Source organism: Triticum aestivum, chromosome 4B (genome assembly GCF_018294505.1).
Source record: "Triticum aestivum cultivar Chinese Spring chromosome 4B, IWGSC CS RefSeq v2.1, whole genome shotgun sequence".
Taxonomy (NCBI): Eukaryota; Viridiplantae; Streptophyta; class Magnoliopsida; order Poales; family Poaceae; genus Triticum; species Triticum aestivum.
Window position 1 is genome coordinate 647,396,925 of NC_057804.1, and position 23,671 is coordinate 647,420,595.

General features: G+C 44.4%; 1 protein-coding gene across 1 annotated transcript; it reads right to left on the bottom strand.

Annotated features, from left to right (window-relative positions):
* Positions 1-3,003: 3,003 nt before the first annotated feature.
* Positions 3,004-8,399, bottom strand: LOC123093842 (mitochondrial inner membrane protein OXA1-like). The gene is made up of 9 exons (XM_044515896.1): positions 7,829-8,399; positions 7,641-7,731; positions 6,689-6,733; positions 6,265-6,323; positions 5,663-5,738; positions 5,415-5,546; positions 5,086-5,193; positions 3,862-3,916; positions 3,004-3,756 (listed from the first exon to the last, which is right to left on the bottom strand). Exons 1-9 carry the CDS (start codon positions 8,320-8,322, stop codon positions 3,461-3,463), a joined length of 1,356 nt encoding a protein of 451 aa, XP_044371831.1. The 5' UTR covers positions 8,323-8,399; the 3' UTR covers positions 3,004-3,460.
* Positions 8,400-23,671: the final 15,272 nt, after the last annotated feature.

The following is a 23,671-nucleotide window of genomic DNA, read 5'->3' on the forward strand; positions in this document are numbered from 1 at the left end:
CCTCCGTGAGCTACCACTCCGACCATTACACAGGGTACTGACTGATTACCAAGTTAGGCCAAAAGCCTAAGCTTGGGGGAGTACGTATTCTTACCGGCATTACATTCATGTTCACACATTTCATTCCAGTTGTCGATGTTCAAACTTTTTCATTGTATCATCCATGTTAAATTTATTTTCTCGCTTTCTTCTTGTGTGTTTGGAAAACTTTGAGAAAATCCAAAAATATGTTTCTTGCTTCTTTTTTATTTTTCTTCCTAGTTTAAATTGTTGTAGCACTAAAAAGAAAAACCAAAAAGATTTCATTGTTCTTCTTTTACTTGTTGGGGGCTTTCCTGTGTAAATAGTTTTTCTCGTTTTTGCTTTTCTCTTTTTAGTTGCTCGTTTATAAAAAACCAAAAACTCTAAAAATATTTCAGTGTGTTTCTCTAAATTTCTTTCCTTTTTATTGAGTCATACCAAGGAGAAGACCACGATGAAAATGTTGAGTGGCTCTCATTTGCATTATTGTTGATCTAACAAAGAGCCCATATTACCTTGTCTTCTCCTTTTGAATAAAATGTTTGCGGATTCCAGCTTAGTCCATGGCACTCTTGCACTATTATTATTTTCAAATCGTTCAATCGTGCAAGTGAAAGGCAATAATGACGATATTAGATGAACTGGCCGTGGCAGAGAGAAACGGGTATGAACTCAATTTTGTAAACTATTTAAATATGTTTAACCTAGTATCCATGATTCAGCCTATTTTGATCAAACATGTTTGCAATGACAATTAGAGATTATAGTTTCTCATGCCATGCATAAGTAGCTAGGAGTGAATAATGATTTATCTTGGATATTAACATTGCGTTAAAATTATTGTGATGTAGTATGATGATATGCATGGTATCGTCCTCTGTATGTTCGAGTGGCTTGACTTGGCACATGTTCATGCATGTAGTTGAATCAAAACCAACATAGCATCTATAATATTTATGTTCATGGTGTTTATATCCTAATCATGCTAGTATCCAATGTTACTTATGGATAATGCATGTTCATGACCATTGTTGCTCTCTAGCTAGCCACTTCTCAACCTATTTGCTAGCCTTCGCCTGTACTAAGTGGGAATTCTGCTTGTACATCAAAAACCTTGAACCCAAGTTATTCCAGATGAGTCCATCATACCTACCTATATGCGGTATTACCCTGCCGTCCTAAGTAAATTTGCATGTGCCATCTCTACAAACTTCAAATAAATATCATTTTGGTGTGCCTGGATCGTTCATGGAACGACAGGAGGTAGTCAGTATCTTCCATGCTAAGCGGGTTATTCTCAGGTCGAGTGTTTATTCACTCGCCATCGCACGAGAAAAGTGCGGTAATAGGGATGCCTAGTCCAAAACTGCAAAAAGAATTGATCTCTCAAATAATCAAACAAAAACTCCCAATGGAGTCATAACCTTTACCTTTCCGCTTGGGAACCGCCACTAGCGTGCTAATGCTTTGTTCCGGTTCTCTATTAAAAGGAGGCCTTAATATCCCTTAGTTTCTAATAGGACCCCGCTGCCACGGGAGGATAGGACAAAAGATGGCATGCAAGTTCTTTCCCTAAGCACGTATGACTATTTATGGAATACATGCCTACATTATATTTATGAACTGGAGCTAGTGTAGTATCGCCCTAGGTTATGACTGTCTCATGATGAATATTATCCAATGAGTCACCTATCTAATGCCTACGAATTTACCTTATATTGTTCTTGCTAAGTTAATACTGTTGCTACTGCTATCGTTACTGCTACAACAAAATCGTTGCTATCACTGTTACCGTTAATATTGATGTTGTTACTATCATTGAAACTATCATATCACTATGCTACTAAGCACTTTGTTGCGAATAATTAATCTCCAGGTGTGGTTGAATTGACAACTCAGCTGCTAATACATTCAAATATTCTTTGGCTCCCCTTGTCTCGAATCTATAAATTTGGGTTAAATACTTTACCCTCGAAAACTGTTGCGATCCCCTATACTTGTGTGTTATCAGCAATCTCCTATCTGGTTAGCGTAGCGTGAGGATCTGAACCCAGGATGGTGTGTGTCCAGCTGGGTATTGTAGGCCTGCCTGGTTAGCGTAGGGTGAGGATATCGAGATCTCAACCCAGGTGGGTGTGTGTCCAGGTGGGTATTGTAGGTGTGTAGTTAACTCTAGCGTAGGGTTGAGGATCTCGAGTTCTCAAGCGTGTGTCGGAAATGTACGTTGTGTGCTATCGCGTTTGTCGGAAATGTATTTAGTTGCAATTCATGTATACGTGGGTCCTAACGTGCATAGATCATTCCAGCATAGGTCCCAACATGCATGCTTGAGGAGCTTTCTTTCTTTCACTGCCTCGGGCCTACGCGAAAACACGAGGGGTGACTAGATGTTTAGGCCCTGTTCGAAACAGAGGGTACTAGAACATAGGAATTTGAGGAACTACATGAATGGGAAAGGAGAAGTTGAGCAAAACAGAGGATCAAGAAACATAGGAAAGCTTGAGAAAAACGAGTTCAGGGAACAAAGGGTACTAGAACATAGGAATTTGAGGAACTATATGAATGGGAAAGGAGAAGTTGAGCAAAACAGAGGATCAAGAAACATAGGAAAGCTTGAGAAAAACGAGTTTGAGTCGCTGCATGAAAAACACAGGAGGCAGCTTATGCATGGATTGTTGCATGTGTAATTGATCATCGGTCGATCCCATGGTATTCTTAGTTATTTAGTTGTTGCATGCAACCCCAAAAAACTTACATGATCTAATTTCATCGTGCATGTGCGCGTTTGAGTTTGCCATTTTAGATTACGCCCACTGGTATTTCCATTTTAATTTCTTTTAGAAAATATGGGTGGCATTCCCGTCCCACCATGTTCTATTCATCAACCAAAACAACATGCCCAATTTCACAATGACTATGAAAACATGCGGTACTACGACTTCTCCTAGTGCAAGTATGATACGAGTATAATGCAATGTCACCTTAAACAAAATATGACGTTGCATTGCAAAGAATATTGTAGTATCATATTATGGAATCTGACAGTCCCGCCATATGTTTTCAACAGCCTCGTTTTATCTTGATCGCAAACTAAAAGCTAATACTATTACATCGTTCGATTCTCAAATGTCAAGCAAGTGATACAAGAATAATAAGTACCCTCTGGTTTCTGCTCGACCAGCATCACTGCGGTTAATCCAACAAACAATGGCGATTTTTTCTGCCAGGATCCCCCCGGTTTATTCGCTCGAAACGACAGTTGCCACACACACACACACACACACACACATGCTCACAAAATTGGATAGTCCAAGTCAAATCTTGGTGCTATATTGGTAAGTCGGTGCCAGATATCCCTTCGCCACGAGGCACAGGTTACAAACAGTGCTTTTTTAGGATAGGATTCGCGTGCTCGATCAAAAACTTACCTGTTAGTTTATTACTCTTGAGATTCGCCTCTAGCTTTAGCCCGCCTCTCAAGTTCTGCAATCTTCTTCTCAAGAAACACAACCCGATCGCTTAGCTCAGCATTAGACTGCTCTGACCCGTTGGCTGCGGTGGGTGAATCACCGTTGTCTCCAATGGGTGAATCACTGTTGTTCCCAGTGGGTGTATCAACTGCTGACACTGGCTTTGGTGTCTCGAAAAGGTTGAAGGTCGACATTTGCGCAGGTTCGGGCTGTGGTATAACCTCCGGAAGATTCAAGAAATACCTTACGGCTGTCTTCCGGAGAGCTGAGAGAAAATTTTGGAAGGAAGGTATACGCGTTAGAAACTAGGGAAGGAGACAAACAGAAGACATGGGCATGTGCAAGGTTTCAAGCCTGGAGAAGGACTTACCAAAACCATACCCAAGAGAGAACAAGTTTGCCGTTACCCAGTAACAGAAAATTGCCTGCAGAAGCAAAAAGAATATTAATGGCAATGCAGAAGAAAAGAGAAGATTAAAGACAATACAAAAGTATTTAGCAGTGCGATGTTAATGCTGCAAACAGAGAAACTTAGCTACGTTAAGGTAGAACAAAAGTATATCGCTATTAGGGTAAGCATGAAACCATATTTATTTCAGGTATTGACACCACATATTTCTTACCAAAGTGTGGAAAGAGACGAGTGTGGATAACAGAGCACTAGCTTGTTTTCTTAAAAATAGGATTTACATATATTTCAATCAATCAGTGTACTAATCATCTTGAGTAGTTAGGTGGAAAAACAGGTCCTACTTTAGGGAACACACATTGCTGTATCTGAAACACTACAAACACCTAAGTGGCAGCTCCACAAAGAAACACTACAAACACCATGCAAAATAAATTTCTGCTCTAGCCCACCCACAAAGAAAATCAAGGGAGTAACCCATACATGTGTTATGCCCATCCAAACCACACCATGAAAGCTTGACAATGGTGCAAACAAGGCTTTGATACACACACAAATTGTCTTACATTTCAGGTAATATGAAGCCCATGTATGGATGAATAAGGCAACTAGGGAAGACTGATCGTGGTCGTGGTCAGAGAAATAGTTACTGAATGGACTTTCCATATGGGGCAGATTCGCCTAGTTTCTATGTATGGATGAATAAGGCAACTAGGGAAGACTGATCGTGGTCGTGGTCAGAGAAATAGTTACTGGATGGACTTTCCATATGGGGCAGATTTTGCCTAGTTTCATAAGCTAATCCGAGGAGGGCAGGCCTGGCGCAGTGGTGAAGTCCTCCCCACTAGTGCCAAGAGGTCCTGGGTTCAAACCAGCCTCTCTGCATTGCACTTTGCAGGGGTAAGACTATGTTCCCTATAATCCTTCCCCAGACCCCACCTTGTGTGGGAGCTTCTATGCACCGGGTCTGTCCTTTTTCATAAACTAATCTCAGGCAGTACCCAAAACATGGTCACTGTATAGCATTGTTTGCCGACAAGCCCAGATTTAGTAATTCACTAAGAGAGGCACTTATTCATGCCAACTAACCTGCATTCCCAGTATGTTCAAATTCCTTACAGATAGCTTCTAGCTAGAATTTTATGGGTATGATTCATGAAATTAATAGCCTTGAGTATTTCATACCTTGGGAAAGTGCATTGTAAATGGTATAGTCATAAGAGCCAATATTCTAGAGAACTTCTTCATTGTTTGCAGCATAGGATTTCCCTCCATGCCTTCTTGCATGTTGAGCTGGAAAAAAAAACATTTTCTTAACTATACAATAAAAAAAAAAGGGCAGCCCGGTGCATGTAGCTCCCGCTTGCGCAGGGTCCGGGGAAGGGTCCGACCACTTTGGGTCTATAGTACGCAGCCTTTCCCTACATTTCTGTAAGAGGCTGTTTCCAGGACTTGAACCCGTGACCTCATGGTCACAAGGCAGACATATTTATTGCATTGGCCAGGACACACACCTCCACCGTAGCCAAGAATGTCACCGATGTCAATACTGGGAGGATATAAAGTTCGTCAGGAGTTGTCAAATCAGTAAACCAATATGCTCCACCTCCTTTCAAAGAAGGGACTTTCTCCACCATGTTTTGTATCTGCAGTTAAGACAGACAAAAGGTGGAAGATAAAAATACTGCAAAATGGCTGTATCATAACTAGGAGTGGTTGTAGTAAGAAAATTCGACATTACAAGGAAGAGGTATAAACTTACAGCAAAGAAAAAGCTCATGAATATAGGCCCTTGGATGAATATACCCTTCAAGGGTGTCAATGGATTAACACCATGCCTGACGGAAGACATTAATAATTAAATTTACGGAACTATCTGTTGTATGACTAAAAGAAATAAAAAAAAGGTATAAACAGAATAATAGAGGTTAAAGCGACAAAGTCAAATTTCTGTAAAAGGTGTAAGGGGGCAATGAATCAGGTCCGACAGCGGGTTTTCCATGATTACTGGTTTGAGCAAAAAAGAGACACTCTGAGCAGTGATGATAGCAAGAACAATCTAATGGCCCATACAGCATTTTTAAACATACAAGCTTCTACAGAGCCCAAGTTTATAACCTACAAGCTTCTACAGAGCCCAATTTTATAACCTACAAGCTTCTATAGAGCCCAATTTTATAACCTAGAAGCTTCTACAGAGCTCAAGTTTGAAGAACCACAGACATGAACATAAAATGATTAGTTGGCAAAATTGCACCAACGCATAAGATTTTTATTAAAACAGCAGGCGGAAAATACAACTTCCAGATCACGACAAATTCACAGGAAAATAACTAAATAAGTAAACCATCGGAAGTTGCATACTTCGTGAATAGCTCGCCCAATTTCTTCTTCCCCTCTAACATTGATTGTGGATCCATTGACTGCAGCAAATAAATATGAAAGATCATATCATTACGAGTGTAGAATGTACATTTCTTTGAACCGAAATAGATTTTAGGTTCCCTAGGGGTGCAAATTTTCTTGGACAGAATTATAACTTAGGTTCCTGCAAACACTCCAAATAAGTGAATAACAGAAAAGTATAGTTTAGTAATTGGGTGGCAACAAATAAATACTCAATGGCATTAAAAAACAGCTATGTGTGTAGAATTGCACGTAAAAAAATCTAGCAGAAGTATGTCTGCAGGATGTTTCTGTCAATCCAATTACGGTGTCTACAAATAACATGCTTACTGTAAGTAACCATATAAAATGCAACTTGAACTGAAGAAATAAATCTACTTACATTTCGCATCTCCATGTTGATTGCCTCAATTTCTGGCCTCATTGCCTGCATAGAGTAAGAATTCATAAGAAAGAAATTCAGCTAGTTACCTTGCAGTCACTCAACGAAGGACACAACATATATATATGTGAATAGATTTAAATGAGCAAAGAACATAACAAAAACATCATATAACTCATTTCAGGCCTCTCAGAGAAGAGGCGTAGAATAATCACACATAACTTAGTGGAGGCATCAAATTTCATCTGTGTGGTATGATGTTTGTTTCTATGTCCTCAACTACAGGCCTTTCAGCCACAGTGTGGCAATCAGAAGTGATGATCAAGATAAAAGTAGTTGGACACGTTAACCAAAAATATTCATTCTACTTGACATAACAAGGAAGGGGAGACTGGGCGTTTGTGCAATGCACGTGGCACTACAATTTATGAACCAAATGCTGCCAAAAATGATTTTGATCCAAAGAATAGTCCCAATGTTGCTAGTTAAGGCCAAAGGTATTGGAGGCCAGCCGACCAAATTAAGACACTTGCACACTAGAGGCCTGGGTATTTGAGGCCACTCGATCATATGACAACTCAAAAGAGGTTTACTTGTTAGCTCAAAGAAACATATTTGGCACATGCAGCCATCAAAGAAGATTGCTTGTTAGCTCAAAGAAACATGTTTGGCACATGCGGCCATCAAATTCTCCCATCCCCACTCGACCTTGCATTATTATCTCTATCGCCAAGTTTGAATCAAGACATCTAAAACATACATGTTAAATACACGAGACTGTCTTCACTACAAATTGCACAGAATTTTCAGTGTTCACCGTTATCAAAGATCAAACTTGGTAAGTTTCTATAGAAGTTTGTCATAAAACGCACCGGCAAAAATCAGAACGGACATACAATAAAGCATACATATAAATAAACAATATAAGTTACTACTCAAATGAGCTCATTACATTCAACTTCATCGTAGACTTCAACTGGTTCACAAGCAGCGGGATCGTCACCGTTCGGATCAAGATGGTCGTCACCGCAATAGAAGCCCACCTAAAAAAATGAACCACCTTTAGAATTTTATCGACAGTTTACTTGATCCAAAGTGGAACATCAAGTTCCCAAATGCTATTACGTCCACGAGGCTTACCAGTTGAGCCCGGTGAACGAATGGACGGCGTCGATGGCGTACTGCAGTGCCGCGACGGGGGGAAACGAGTCTGCGGCGGCGGCGGCCACTTCCCCCGGGAAGGGCAGCGGGAAGGCGGGCGCGACCGAGGCCGCGGCGTCGGAGAGGACGCCCGCCGCGACATCCATCTGGCCAGCCGCGGGGTCGGTGAGGATCCCATCGATCTGCGGTCCGGGGGAGGAGGTGGAGAAGCTGCGGCGGGCCGCGAGGTGGGCGCCGAAGGGGAGGGGGAGGGCCAGGCCCTGGGATCTCGCGCGCCGACGGAGGTCGCCGGAGGGGAAGTGCAGGGGGGCTTGCTGGGTGGGGAACAGGGGGGCGGAGGAGGAGGAGGAGGCGTCCTCGTGGTTGTCGTCGCGGTGGGAGGAGGGGACGAGGTGGGAGAGGGAGGGGTGGAGGCGGCGGGTGAGGTGGCTGGAGAGGCTGGTGGCGAGGCTCCTCCGCGCGGAGAAAGCCATGGTTTTTCGGCGGCGGCGGCGGCGGCGGCGGGCGAGATCGCGTGGGGATCGGGGGGAGAAGAGAGGGTTAGCCCGCGACGAGGCGGATATTCCACTCGCGGTACGCTGCTGACATGTGGGCCCCACTCGCCAGTCTCCGTACCGACGTGCCTCGCGCTCGGCCCTCGAAGGTGTCCACACAAAAAAGTCAAAGTAAACTGAGTAACTATTTTAGAAAAAGAAACTTAAAATACATCAATAAGTCTTTTTGTTGCGAGATCAATAGTAGTTTATTCCAATACGAAAGAGCTACAATCCAGAGGCAAGAGTTCCTCGATACATCAATGAGTTGTTCCTAAATTGCAAACGAGAATGTCTATCTATTTGAATAATTACTTGCAACATTAAATAAATTTTCATATTCCTAGGTGATAATCCACCGCTTCCTACCCTCATAGATTATCGAGTGATTCGTCAAAAAATGAGCCTTCCCGTCCGGCCCTGAGCCTAGGCGGCGAGTGCGGCCGCCTAGGGCCCAGCCCGGGCAAGGGCCCGCTAGGAGACGCACAGTAGACTAGCTAATCACTTCGTTATTTATTCACCCTATAAGGTTACTCAAAAGAATATTCATCATAATAAATGCTAATCGTTTGGTTATCTCCTGGAAAGCCACTATTTGTCGCATTAAGCGAGACAAGTAGCAGCTCTCGCTGAAGCTTTTTTCCCTCGCGTCGTATTGAGCCGACCCATTCACGCGTGCATAGTCGTAAAAAGAGCATAGCTACTCCACTGAAGTTCCATAAGTGGTAAGAACTAGGGGCGCATCCTACTTGAGGCTACTCCAACGGTTCTCTTCAGGATTTTTTCTTTTTTCTGTTTTATTTTGTTTCTTTTCTTTGTTTCTTATCTATTTTCTTTCGATTCTTTTTCACTCATTTTTGCGTTTTGTTTCTTTGTTTTTATTTTATGTTTTCTTTGTTATTTTGTTTCTATTCTGGTTTTATTTGTTCTTTTGGGTATTATTCTGTATTTTTTAAATACACGTAACATTTTTCCAATACAAATAACACATTTTTGTAATACATGGTCGACATATTTTCTATACACAGTTTTAACATTTTTCAAATACAAGTTTAAGCTTTTTTTGATACATGGTCAACATTTTTTATACATTAAAAAAATACATGGTCAACATTTCTTATACATTTTTAAATGCTTGATTCATAGTTTTCAAATAAAAAATTAACATGTTTTAAATAGATGGTCAACATTTTTTATACATTAAAAAAATACATGGTCAACATTTCTTATACATTTTTAAATGCTTGATTCATAGTTTTCAAATAAAAAATTAACATGTTTTAAATAGATGGTCAACATTTTCTCTATACACATTGAACATTTTCCAAACGCTTGATTAACATTTTCAAACACTTATTCAACATTTTTTCAAATGCTTTGTCTAACATTTTTCAAGTACTGGTTCAATGATTTTTTCAAACCTTGATTAATATTTTATGCCATGAATTCAAGATATCAATCTCGAACTAAGCACGTTGGTGTGAGAAATAATTGGATTCGAGATGTTGCGAGTTCCAAGTTGCTACAACTTGAGAAGATCCAACCGCAACAATGGTTTTGATATGATAACCAAGATATTGCCAAACGAGTAGCTACAAACATATTGCAAGCACTAGTAGAAAAAGGACCTAATATGAGACACATTAGTGCTGGTTTGGTTTTGAGCCGGCACTAATGTGTCCATTAGTGCCGGTTCCAACGGCTAGCCGGCCGTTCTCATTAGTACCGGTTCGTGGCGAACCTATAGTACCGGTTCGTGCCACGAACCGGTACTAAAGAGGGTGGTGGCAGGGTGTTGTCAGTCTAGGGCCCGTCCATCACCTTTAGTACCGGTTCGTGGCACGAACCGGTACTAAAGGTCGACGTACATAAACCCTTCGTCCCCCCCGAGCCACTCTGTTCTTCCCCTTTCCCCTCACTTCCTCTGTTCTTCCCCCCCCCCCTCTCCTCGAGCTCCTCACAAATTTTGCCCAAAATTTGTCAAGATTTGAAGGCCCCCATCCATTCAAATGATCACAAAGGTTAGCAACTTTGTCCTTTCCACTCTCATTGCTAGATTAGCTCTTGCAATGCTTTGTATAGTGACTAATTTGGGAGGAATAATTATATTTGCTAGTATTTGATTTATATGCAATTTGAGGTCAAAAATAACACTTAGTTTGCATATGTAGGTGTGGTTTACTTAGTGCCTTCTAAATCTCCGTCGTAACCATCGTCGATCGCCCGCACCGTCCCGTCACCGGCACCACCTTCTGGTGAGGCTCTTGTTCATGAATGTTTTACATTACCAAATTGATGTTTTTGTGATTTGGATATATAGTTACTCGTATAATTATCTTACCCGTACGTTGTTTGTTATACATAGTGCCATGGTTTTGATATCCGTCCCCGTCGGCCCTCGTCCTTGTTATGATTCGGATGTGGTATATTCTCTTTTAAAACTAGTTGTTGCATTTCGTGTTTATGACAAATTATGCCCATCAAGTTGACATAGATATTTTTATCTAGGAGGTATGTGAACCGGAAATTCCAACCGACCCTATTGTCGAGAGGTTAAATTTAGTTGAAAAAGAAAACAAGTATTTGAAAGAAAAATTGAAAAGAATTGAGGGGGAGAAGATGGAATTGGAGTTGCATGTTGCCGATGTCGTCGATGATCACAAGATCAAGATGGAGAAAATGAGGTTGAAGATTAGAAAGATTAGAAAATATGCCATTGATAGTGTGGCTTGGTATCATTATGCTGTTGGATCAATTGTTACCTTAGTTGCGATCTTCATCGCATTTGTTGTTGCATTTAAATTCTTTAGCTAGAGAGTTATTTGTATGTTGCATTTAATTAAGTGTTGTATATGAACTTTATGTATGAACTTGTATTAATTTGGTCTATTTGGTGTTGTGTAATGAAGATGAGCCGACAATGGATGTATGATGACCGATGCTCTCCCGAGTTCATTAATGGCGTGCATACTTTTCTGCAGGCCGCTGAGGCAAACAAGCAGGCGGATAGTTTTATGCCTTGTCCATGTGCTGGCTGTAAGAATGGTCATAGTTACTCTACAGAAAAAACCATTCACGTCCACCTATTTAAGTCTGGTTTCATGCCCCACTATAATGTTTGGACCAAGCACAGAGAAATAGGGGTTATGATGGAACACAATGAAGAAGAAGAGGACGACGACGGCTATCCTGGCCATGGGTTCCCTGAATACGATGATACAACAATGGGGGAAGAAGCTGAGTCGGCAATGCGGGAAGAAGCTGAAGAAGAGGCATCAGATGAGTCCGCTGATGATCTAGGTCGGGCCATTGCCGATGCAAAGAGAAACTGCGCAAGTGATCTGGAGAGGACGAAGTTGCAGCGCATGTTAGAGGATCACAAGAAATTGTTGTACCCGAATTGCGAAGCTGACAAAAAAAAGTTGGGCACCACACTTGAATTGCTGCAATGGAAGGCAGGGAATGGTGTATCTGACAAGGGATTTGGAAAGTTGCTGGTAATGATAAAGAATATGCTTCCAAAGGACAATGAATTGCCCGAGAGTACGTATGAAGCAAAGAAGGATGTCTGCTCTCTAGGGTTAGAGGTGCAAAAGATACATGCATGCCCTAATGACTGCATCCTCTACCGCGGTGAGTACGAGGATTTGAACGCTTGCCCAGTATGCGGTGCATTGCATTATAAAATCAGTCGCGATGACCCTGGTGATGTCGAGGGCGAGCACCCCAGGAAGAAGATTCCTGCCAAGGTGATGTGGTATGCTCCTATAATACCACGGTTGAAACGTTTGTTCCAAAACAAAGAGCATGTGAAGGCGATGCGGTGGCACGCAGAAGACCGTAAGAAAGACGGAAAGTTGAGAGTACCCGCTGACGGTTCGCAATGGAGAAAAATCAAGAGAAAGTACTGGGAGGAGTTTGGAGGTGACCCAAGGAACGTATGGTTTGGTCTAAGCGCAGATGGCATTAATTCTTTTGGGGAGCAGAGCAGCAACCATAGCACGTGGCCTGTGACTCTATGTTTGTATAACCTTCCTCCTTGTTTGTGCATGAAGCGGAAGTTCATTATGATGCCAGTGCTCATCCAAGGCCCTACGCTCTTACCAAAGAAGAGAAGGAAATCTTCTTCGAATGCCTGCTCAGCATGAAGGTACCGTCTGGCTTCTCATCGAATATAAAGGGAATAATAAATATGGCAGAGAAAAATTTACAGAACCTAAAGTCTCATGACTGCCACGTGATTATGACGCAACTCCTTCCGGTTGCATTGAGGGGGCTTCTACCAGAAAACGTTTGATTAGCCATTGTGAAGCTATGTGCATTCCTCAATGCAATCTCTTAGAAGGTAATCGATCCAGAAATCATACCAAGGTTACAGAATGATTTGGTGCAATGTCTTGTCAGTTTCGAGTTGGTGTTCCCACCATCCTTCTTCAACATCATGACGCACGTCCTAGTTCACCTTTGCGAAGAGATTAACGTTTTGGGTCCTGTATTTCTACAAAATATGTTCCCCTTTGAAAGGTTCATGGGAGTCTTGAAGAACTATGTTCATAACCGTGCTAGGCCAGAAGGAAGCATCTCGAAGGGCCATGAAAATGAGGAGGTCATCGAGTTTTATATTGACTTCATTCCTGACCTTAAGGGCAGACTGGAAGGAAAAGGCACGCTAGGAGGGCATCAAATAATATGTATGGACGGGCATTCTCTTACTGAAGCACACTACACAGTTCTACAGAATTCCGCCTTGGTGGCTCCGTATATGGAGGAACACAAGAATTTTCTACAGTCCAAACACCCGGAGAAGTCTGACGACTGGATTACACGCGAACAAACGAGGACTTTCGCCGGTTGGTTGCAGAAACGTGCCCTGAATGATGGCGATATTCAAAATGACATGTACTCGCTGTCCCAGTTACCATCTTCGAATATAATGACTTTCAAAGGGTACCAGATAAATGGGAATACATTTTACACGATCGCCCAAGATAAGAAGAGCACCAACCAAAACAGTGGTGTCCGCTTTGATGCAACAACCAACACGGGAAAGAAACATATTATGGTTACATAGAGGACATATGGGAACTTAATTATGGATCAGGTGATTTGAAGGTCCCTTTGTTTCGGTGCAAATGGGTCAATATGACACGAGGCGGGGTAACGGAAGACCCGCAGTACGGAATGACAACAGTGGATCTCAACAATCTTGCATATGCAGACGAACCATTCGTCCTAGCCAATGATGTGGCGCAGGTTTTTTATGTGAAAGACATGTCTACCAGGCCGAGAAAAAGAAAAGATAAGGAAGCGAATGGATCATACGACGAGCCAAAGCGCCACATAGTTCTTTCAGGAAAAAGAAACATCGTGGGAGTGGATGACAAGACAGACATGTCAGAAGATTATGAAAAGTTTGATGAAATTGCTCCATTCACAGTGAATATTGACCCGAGCATCCAGTTAAATGATGAAGATTTTCCATGGCTACGGCGCAAAGGGACAGACGCGAAGAAAAAGTTTCACACCCAAAGATCTGGGATGTGATCGGCTTCACTATCATCACTTTCTTCTGTGTTTCACACCCAGGAGGGAATGTCTGTAATAGTTAGGGTAGTTATGTGTTTTGGCATTTGAAACGCGAAGAAATTTTATGTGCAAACAAATTCTTTTCATGCATTTACTGATTTTTTCCAGCTAAATGACCCTGAAATTGAAAACCATTTCAAATGAACTCAGAAAAGGTTGAAAGTTGGCATGGTATCATAATTTCATACAAATAGCATGTGCAAGAAAGTAGAGAGGGTTACGGCAAAAACTGGATGCACTTCGTGTACAAAATGGACAATCTCTTTCGAAGTATCAGGGTTTCCGACGAAAACTGAACTGTTACAAAGGCATTTCATTTTTTAAATAACCTAAGCATTACCAAATTGAATATAATGATAAAACACACTAATATTAAACATAAGAAAAAAGAATCACTGAAAAAACTTTTTTCAAAGTTAAGTTATTCACAAACTAGTGATTCACACAAATTTCAAATAATTCAAAATTTAAACTATTCAAATTTGAAAACTACCAGCACTAACAGAAAGTTTGTAATTTTTTGTACCTAAAGCAAAAATATTCACAAAGAAACTCTAAATACAGCAAAAAACAACTCAAAAATAAATAAAACAAAAATAAATAAAGCGAAAAAAATAAAAAAGCCCACCTACTGGGCCAAAGCGGCCTGCATACGACTAGGAACACAATCTTTTGTTGGGCCAGGATGCAGGCCCGCAAAGGCCCAGTAGGCCCACTGGGCGAAGAGGACAGCTAGGCCCAGTAGGCCTGACTAGGAGAGGAGCTCGAGAGAGCTACCGCACTGGAGCTTATAAACCAGTGCGGTAGCCTCTCGGCTAGCGAGGTGGGACTAAACTTGCGCACCGCCTGGAGCCAGCGCACCCCCTTTAGTACCGGGTGGTGGCTCCAACCGGTACTAAAGGGGGGGGGGTCTTTAGTACCGGTTGGAGCCACCACCCGGTACTAAAGGGGGTGCGCTTCCAGCCGCTTGGCCTGGCCAAAACAGACCTTTAGTACCGGTTGGTGACTCCAACCGGTACTAAAGGTCCATCCTATATATACAACACTTGAAAAAAATTCAGTTTCCCTCTGTTCTTCCCTCTGTATCCTTCCTCCGTCGCGCCACCCTGCCCCGATCATCGCCGCCCCCGCCCCTCGTCGCCGACCTCGGCCGTCCCCGCCCCTCGTCGCCGCCCCCCTCGACGTCGCCGCCCCAGGCGTCCCTATCCCCGTCGTCCCCGTCGCCGCGCCCGCCCCACCCCGTCGTCGCCGCCCCGTCCCGTCGCCCCGGCCGCCCCGCCCCGTCGTCGCCGCCCCGTCCCGTCGCCCCATCGTCGCCGCCCCGTCCCGTCGCCCCGTCGTCGCCGCCCCGTCGTCGCCTCGCCGGTGAGCTCGCCCCGGCCGCCATGTCCACACACACACACACACAGTACTACACACACACACACACACACTACACACATTAGTTTGTTTGTTATAAATTTTTCTGTTTTTTAGTTATAGAAATGTTAGAAATTATTCCGTTTTTTAGTTATATAAATATTAGCAATGTTAGTTATATAGAAATGTTATAAATGATTTCTGTTTTTTAGTTATAGAAATATTTATAGAAATGTTAGCAATTTTTCTGTTTTTTAGTTATATAAATATTAGAATTGTTATGGAAATGTTAGTTATATAATCAGGAAATTTTAGAATTAGTTTTAGTTAGATGAATTAGATTAATGTCATATTGTTAGAATTTGCATATATATAGAATTTTAGTTATCACAATCCAATCATTTAAAAAATGTTACTTTTTGCGGGCATATAGTATTTGTTCTCGACGATATGCCCGGCCCGCATCCTCGCCGTCGACCCGTTCGCGACGACGTCATGCTTCAGGGGACCCATGTCCGGGACTGGGCTCCGCCGGGCTGGCACTGGGAGGTGCTACCTGGAGGGGCGCGCCGCTTGGTGAGGAACCCGACCTCGGGTCCCGTCGTCGACCCTGATCTTCTTTGGTGGCGTTCGCGTGGGCCACATTCGGTGCAGAGGCAGCCGGCCCCGCCGGAGGTGGTGCGTCGCCGTGTCAGGGAGGAAGATGAGCACGTCCATCGCTACATGGCTGCTATGGACGACGTCAGGTTCTCCACTACTTGGCGGGTTCTTTGGGCAGATGACCGGAGATATGATCCTGTGATGGTTCCTTCTCTTTGGGTGTGCACCGCCCGCGCCCCAGGAACCGCGAGTGGCGCCCTAGATTCTTCTGTAGTACTCGATCTTTATTAGGTACCTAGCCAGTGATGTATTCGATATATAATATTCGAGACGATGTATTCGAGATTATATATATTAAGACGATGATGTATTCGAGATTATATATTCGAGAGGATGTATTCGAGATTCAGATTTTCCTTATTGATTAATTGCATCCATGCATTGTAATTTGAATACTAAATTGTTTTATATTTCTTCTGTATTATTAGTAAAGTAAAAGCTATGGCGGACAATACCGGCAGAGAGAGAAGAGGAATTGTTCGACATCATACGCAGCCCTCACAGGCTAGATGATCTGAATGAAGCAGATGACGGCTCCCAATATCTTAACAATACCGGAGAGGGTGATGAAAAGATATTCGATCTCGACGACCGGGCTGATGAAGTCATGAACTATGATTATGATTATGACACAGACAATGTTTGTGATGACACAGACAATGCTGATCTTCAAATAACAAACACTACCGGCGAGGTATATTTATATAATCATGCATCATGGTGATCATCACATGTTTTTTATTGAAGATATATTAACGAATTGATCTTTCTTCTTTCAGCCCTCCGGATCGAGCAAATCTGCTTCTACAGACAGCAAGACAAAGCGAGGCCCGGGCAGATTGTTGAAGGATGGTGTAAAGTACCACATCGAATCCATCAAACCTAGTGGCGAACCCCTCACGCCTAAGAACATTGCGAACAAGTGGACTCGTCAGTGCGGAGTTCTTGTGAAGGACAAACTCCCGATCTCCATTCAAGAATGGAAAGAGCCAAAGACTAAACGTCCAGGTGTTACTTGGGTCGACAAAAGAGCCAAAAAAGACCTTGTGAAATCTCTGATGGAACATTTCACCCTACCAGATCATTTCACTGAAGCAGATGTGGAGAAAGTCAAGGCCGCTGCTCTTAAGAAGATGGCAATTGCATTCAACACCCACAAGAAAACTGTATGGGCCAACTACCTCGCTAATGAAAGGAAGACTCCAGAATTCACGGGAACACTAGAGAAGCAAAGAGAGCACTGGGACGATTTCGTGACCTTCAAGGATTCAGAAATATCTAAGGAACGGTCGATGAAAAACAAGGCAAATGCCGCAAGAAAGACGCAGTTCCATAGGCTGGGTCCAGGTGGCTACGCGGTGGGATTGCCTAAGTGGGATAAGTCTGAGCAAGAGATGGAGGATGCAGGGGTCACTCCGGTTACCCGGCACTGGCCCCCAGGTGCAGAACTTGGTTCTATGCGCATGGGGGAGCGTTGGACCCGAAGACAGGCGGAGTTTCGCGGAAGGCAAGTCTAAAAGGAGCCGAACAAAAGATAATTGACGCAATAGATGAAGCTCGAAGGGGGGTGTTCACGCCCAACAGAGAGAACGACGAGCTTACGCGCGCCCTGGGAAATCCTGAACACCCGGGAAGAACACGAGGCATGGGCGTTATTCCCTGGTATGAGGGCTTTTCAGAATGGAACGAGGACTACAGGAGCCGTGCAAGAAGGAAGATGGAGGAGGAGAAGAAAAGGAAGCTGGAGGAGGAGCAGAGGAAGCAGGACGCAGAACGCCTTCAAGGCCTAGAAGCAAGGCACGCGGACCTGGCACTCAAATTCCAGCAGCAGCAACAGCAGATCGACTCACTTAGCCAGGAAAGGGGGTCTCAGCAGCGGCAGCAGCAAGCGGATGATCGTCCAGCATTGGATAGCACCGTCCCATCCATGCCGAGAAGCAGCGTTGGTTCTGCCCCGGGCGACACACTGCTGGATAAATACCCTGTGGATGACATCATAGAGAACACTAACTGCGAGCTACACTCCAAAATGAAGAACATATCCATGAAGGTGGCGGACGGCGTTGCTTTTCCAGTTACCCCCGAAGCAACCTACCATTGCATCCCGATTCCAGAGGGCTATGCTCGTGTCATGGTTGATGAAGTGGTGGACCCATATTCGGGGCTAACGCTTGACATTCCTGGAGGTGAAGACGAGCGCACACTGGGAGAGGCCATACATCGTATCATCCTATGGAGAAAGGATTGCATCATCTTTCGAAGTCCACCGACACCGCGTCGTCTGCCGACTCCTCGAAGTCCGCCACCGAGTCAGCAGACTCCCGCTCCTCCAAGTCCACGAACGCGTGAGACGACTCCTCCTCGAAGTCCGCCACCTCCTCCAAGTCCCCGAACGCGTGAGCTGACTCCTCCGGTTTCAAGCCCGGCACAGCGTCATGCCACTTCTCCGGTTGCAAGTCCGGCACCGTGTCAGGCCACACCTCCTGCTTCAAGTCCGGCACATCGTCAGGCCACTTCTCCTGGTCCAACTCCACGTCAGCCGTCTCCGCCGTCTCAGCAATCGCAGAAGAGACATCCCGCAGCTTTGGTGCGTAGCGGTACGAGTCGAGGTAGTTCAGGAAGTACAGGCGAAGGCAAGCGATATAAATATGGTCCAAGCCTCGCTCCTCTTCCTCAGAGGCCTTACGACATGACTAAGGAGCAAAACACAGCCATAGTGCAAGCCCAAGTGGACGCCCATTTTGGACCGAAACCGGCACCGCCGCCAAAGGAGAAAGTGCCTGAGAAAGTAATTGACCACTTCATTCGTATGGCTAGAGAACCAGCTCCCAAGCCTGTTGACTCGGACTATGAGCGCCAAATCAGGAAGGCACATCGAGCACGACTACAGAAGGAAGCGAGCTCAAGCTCGAGCCAACAAGCAGCTGGCAAAAAATGCGGGAAAACCGTTCCCCAGTTGGGAGAACAGGCGGCGCAAGCGATCCCCCCGCTTGTTGTGCCAACAACACATGAGAGGAGTAGTACGCGCGCCAAATATTATTGTGGGCAAACCGTTAGCGTTCCCCAGCATGGCGATGTGGTAATAACAGAGGATCATATAATGCAGGCTCAAATGCTCAATATCTCTGTTGGACAACTCCTCGAAATCGAGCCCATGCCTACGCTTAAAGAATCGGAAATAGCATGGCAATATGTCCGGGGCAAACCTTTGGTCCATCCAGACAAGGTCAAGGACCTCCCAACGAGAATGTATCAATTGCATCAATGGTACATGAACATTACCAAGATTTCCAATCGAGAGTCCCTCATGGTGAATGTCAAGCATGAGCATTATTACCATGAGAAAGCTCTGACCATTGAGTATCCAGAACTATTTCAGTTATTTAATCAAGACGCACTCGACAAGTCTATCGTCAGTTGCTATTGTCTGTAAGTGATTTCTTTCTGTAATTTAAGTCTCAAGCTAGTTATGTAGTGATAATTTTGATCAATCATTACATGTAATTATCCTCACTATATTCTTTTTCTGTGGTATTATATGCAGGATGAAGATGTATGAAATGAAAAAAGCTGGACGCTATGGCGTTGGGTTCATTGACCCAAATACCATTAATCAGGACATATGGGAGATTGAACATTGTCAAGCTGCTGTAGAGGAAAGCATGCTAGAGTTCTTGAAGCGCCTCAATACCAATGAAGATATACTACTTCCTTACAACTTCCCGTGAGTCACACTGTCTTGTACTACAAATTCTGTTTTTGCTTACTAGCTAGCTAGATGTTAATAATTAAGTGTATACGGTTTACGGTAGTTGATTAATTTTATGCACATGCCCGCTTAATTAAGACATGCAAACGTGTGCGTATGCAGTTGGCACTGGGTCTTGTTAGACATTAAAGTTGAGGAAGGAAAAGTTGAATTACTGGACTCACTAACTAAAGAAGATAAAGACTACACCATCGTGAAGGGGATAGTCAACAGGTAATTTCAATCATTATTAACTATTAGTTCCTGATATGAACTATTTAATAACCCCTTTATTAATTTTCTTTGCCGGCGGGCAGGGCATGGGCAAAGTTCATCAAGGTGACTCCAGGCACGTGGCCAAAAAAGTTGTTTTGGCATCGACCCAAGGTAAGTAATTAAGTAGTACTAGCTAGCTACCATCTCTTTAATTCTTGTTTCAATATCATTAATTAATTATTATGCTTGATTAATCATTATCTGATTCAATTCCATTCTCGTAAAGGCCCTGAGGCAGGCGAAAGGGAATAATCTGTGTGCATACTACGTTTGCGAGAACATTCGCATGATGACGTGCGAAAGGAGCAGATCTGATAGACAGGACTGGGTACGTTTTTGTCAGAACACTATTCACACCATTATCGATATCTAGTCACACAACTAACACACATGCATATTGATCTCCTTCTTAACAGTTCAGATCGGTGCGGGATAAGCTCCTACCATCGGACCGCATACAAGCACTTCAAGAGAAAATAGCCGGATTTTTGCTCGACCAGGTCATAGATCCGAAAGGAGAATACTATTACCCGCTACCGCCCCCATGAACCACTTGTCATCGTGCTCCAAAGGCACCAAGGCAACATGTAGGAGAAATTGTATATGTATATACATGTGTATGTGTGAATAGTTAATGGTGTTGGCTGTGAGACATTCGATGATATATATTATATATATATGCGGTTCTACGTACGAGAAAATCTATTTAATATATATGCATAACGTGTACAATTTGTATTATCGTGAAATACCAGCAAACAAAAAACAATTAAATGGAAAATAAAGCCAAATTGAAAACACAAAATTAAAGCAAAAATAAAAAAAACACCCAAACATTTAGTACCGGTTGGTGTTACCAACCGGTACTAATGTCCTACACGCACACGGGCCTGGCTCGTGCCACGTGTTTGCACTTTAGCGCCGGTTCGTGATGAACCGGTACTAAAGGGGGGGGGCTTTAGTCCCCACTCTTTAATGCCGGTTCGCCAACCGGCACTAAAGGCCGTCATGAACCGGCACTAAAGCCCGGTTCTGCACTAGTGAAGGTAGTGGGTGTGGCGGTGCCCCCCTCATGAGTCAGAGGGGGGGGGGATTCATTGGGATATCCTCCTTATGTGGGTTGTGAGGAGATGACCATTTGAAACCTTTTAGGCAACCCAAAGCTGGGTCAAAACCCACTACCCATTAGGGTTATGACATAGGTTATTTTGCACATGAGGGAAGGGGTATGTTTTACCATATCATCCAACAACCAACAAGCAGTGTGACAAATGTCAGTTGAGCCTCAATTGGAGAAGAAATGGGAAGAAGCTTGCTATCAAGCAAAGGGATCCCATCCCCAAGGTTGTGAAGTCTGGGTCCACAATTTTGTCTCCTTGAAGCTATGGTTCCACCATATTTGATGAGATTGTTGCTGGGGAACATAGTAATTCAAAAAAATCCTACGATCACGCAAGATCTATCTAGGAGATGCATAATAATGAGACGGGAGAGTGTGTCCATGTACCCTCGTAGACCGGAAGCGGAAGCGTTTAGTAATGCGGTTGATGTAGTCGAACGTCTTCACGATCCAACCGATCCAAGTACCGAACGGACACCTCCATGTTCAGCACACGTTCAGCATGATGACGTCCCTCGTGCTCTTGATCCAGTTGAGGACGAGGGAGAGTTCCGTCAGCACGACGGCGTGGCGACGGTGATGATGAAGTTACCGGCGCAGGGCTTCGCCTAAGCACTACGATGATATGACCGAGGTGTTAAACTATGGAGGGGTGAGGGAGTCCTGGATACAGGGGTATCCGAACTGCCGGACTATATGCTTTGGCCGGACTGTTGGACTATGAAGATACAAGATTGAAGACTTCGTCCCATGTCCGGATGGGACTCTCCTTTGCGTGGAAGGCAAGCTTGGCGATTCGGATGATAGATCTCCTTCTCTGTAACCGACTTTGTGTACCTAGCACCCTCCGGTGTCTATATAAACCGGAGGGTTTAGTCCGTAGGACAAAAACAATCATAATCATAGGCTAGCTCTTAGGGTTTAGCCTCTACGATCTCGTGGTAGATCAACTCTTGTAATACTCATATCATCAAGATCAATCAAGCAGGAAGTAGGGTATTACCTCCATCGAGAGGGCCCGAACCTGGGTAAACATCGTGTCCCCAGTCGACTGTTACCATTAGCCTTAGACGCACAGTTCGGGACCCCCTACCCGAGATCCGCCGGTTTTGACACCGACATTGGTGCTTTCATTGAGAGTTCCTCTGTGTCGTTGCTGTAAGGCTCGATGGCTCCCTCAACCTTCAACAATGTAGTCTAGGACAAGACTTTTCTCCCCGGACAGATCTTCGTGTTCGGCGGCTTCGCTCTGCGGGCCAACTCGCTTGGCCATCTGGAGCAGATCGACAGCTACGCCCCTGGCCATCAGGTCAGGTTCGGAAACTTGAATTACACGGCCGATATCCACGGAGACTTTATCTTCGACGGATTCGGGCCTGCATCAGGAGCACCAAGCAGTCACGACGAGCACGACTTAAATCTGCTGTCGCACAGTATTCGGGATGTCGCCCTTGCAGCTGCTCTGGACCTAAATCCGGGACATATCACGTCATCCAAGGACGAGTGGATAGACCCCACCATGGAGGCCGCATACTCTTCGGTGATAGAGCCGAACACAAATTCCGTCGTTAAGGAAATCTGCGTCGCTGGACCCCCGGACTCGTGTCCAGGTATGGGTTCCGAACCACGCGCGCCCGGGCCTATCGAGTCCGATTGGGCTCCAGTAATGGAGTTCACCGCCGCGGATATCTTTCAGCACTCCCCCTTTGGCGATGTGCTAAATTCATTAAGGTCTCTCTCTCTGTCAGGGATTCCTGGCCGAACTATGTCCGACTCGAGTGGGAAGCAGGTGACGAAGAAATTCGTTACCCGCCCACCACCCTCTTAATAGCCACTGTTGATGATTTGACCGACGTGCTTGACTTCGACTCCGAAGACATTGATGGTATAGACGACGATGCAGGAGAAGAACAGGAACCACCACCCACAGGGCGCTGGACAACCACCTCTCCATATGACATATATATGGTGGACACCCCCAAAGAAAACAATGGCGATGAGGCAACAGAAGATAACCCCTCAGGGAAGAAATCAAAGCATGGGCGTCATCGGCGCCGCTCTAAACCCTGCCACAACAATACCGACACAGGAGAAGAAAACAATCCAGATGGTGCCGAAGAGGAATACAATCCTGATCAGCCTACCTTCAAGCAGGCCGAACGGGAAGACAAGCAAGCCAGCCCAGATGAACAGGCAACAGCCGGAGACTTGAAAGTCAACAATTATATGCCTCTCTCCAAAGACGATATAAGCTTAGGCGACGACGAACTCGGCGTGCCTGAGGATCCCGCAGAGCAGGAGCGCTTCGAGCGCCGGCTCACGGCCACTTCAAGAAGCCTGAAGAAGAAGCAGCAGCAGCTATAAGCAGACCATGATCTGCTAATATACAGATGGACTGAGGTCCGGGCAGCCGAGGAATACGGACTCGAGCGCCAAACAAAATGTTACCCAAAACGCAGGCTACTACCTCAATTCGAGGAGGAGGCACTAAAAACCAAATGCCAGCCTAAACCCCGCCGCCAACACACTGCGGCCAGGGG

Bases quoted from the DNA above. Each gene is read 5' to 3' on its own strand.
- LOC123093842 (XM_044515896.1), bottom strand. From the start codon at position 8,322: ATGGCTTTCTCCGCGCGGAGGAGCCTCGCCACCAGCCTCTCCAGCCAC. The intron at 6,734-7,640 runs GTAATGAGCTCA...TACTCTATGCAG, and splicing joins AGTCTACGATGAAGTTGAAT to GCAATGAGGCCAGAAATTGA. The intron at 5,194-5,414 runs GTGTGTGTCCTG...TTTTTTTTCCAG, and splicing joins CATTCTTGGCTACGGTGGAG to CTCAACATGCAAGAAGGCAT.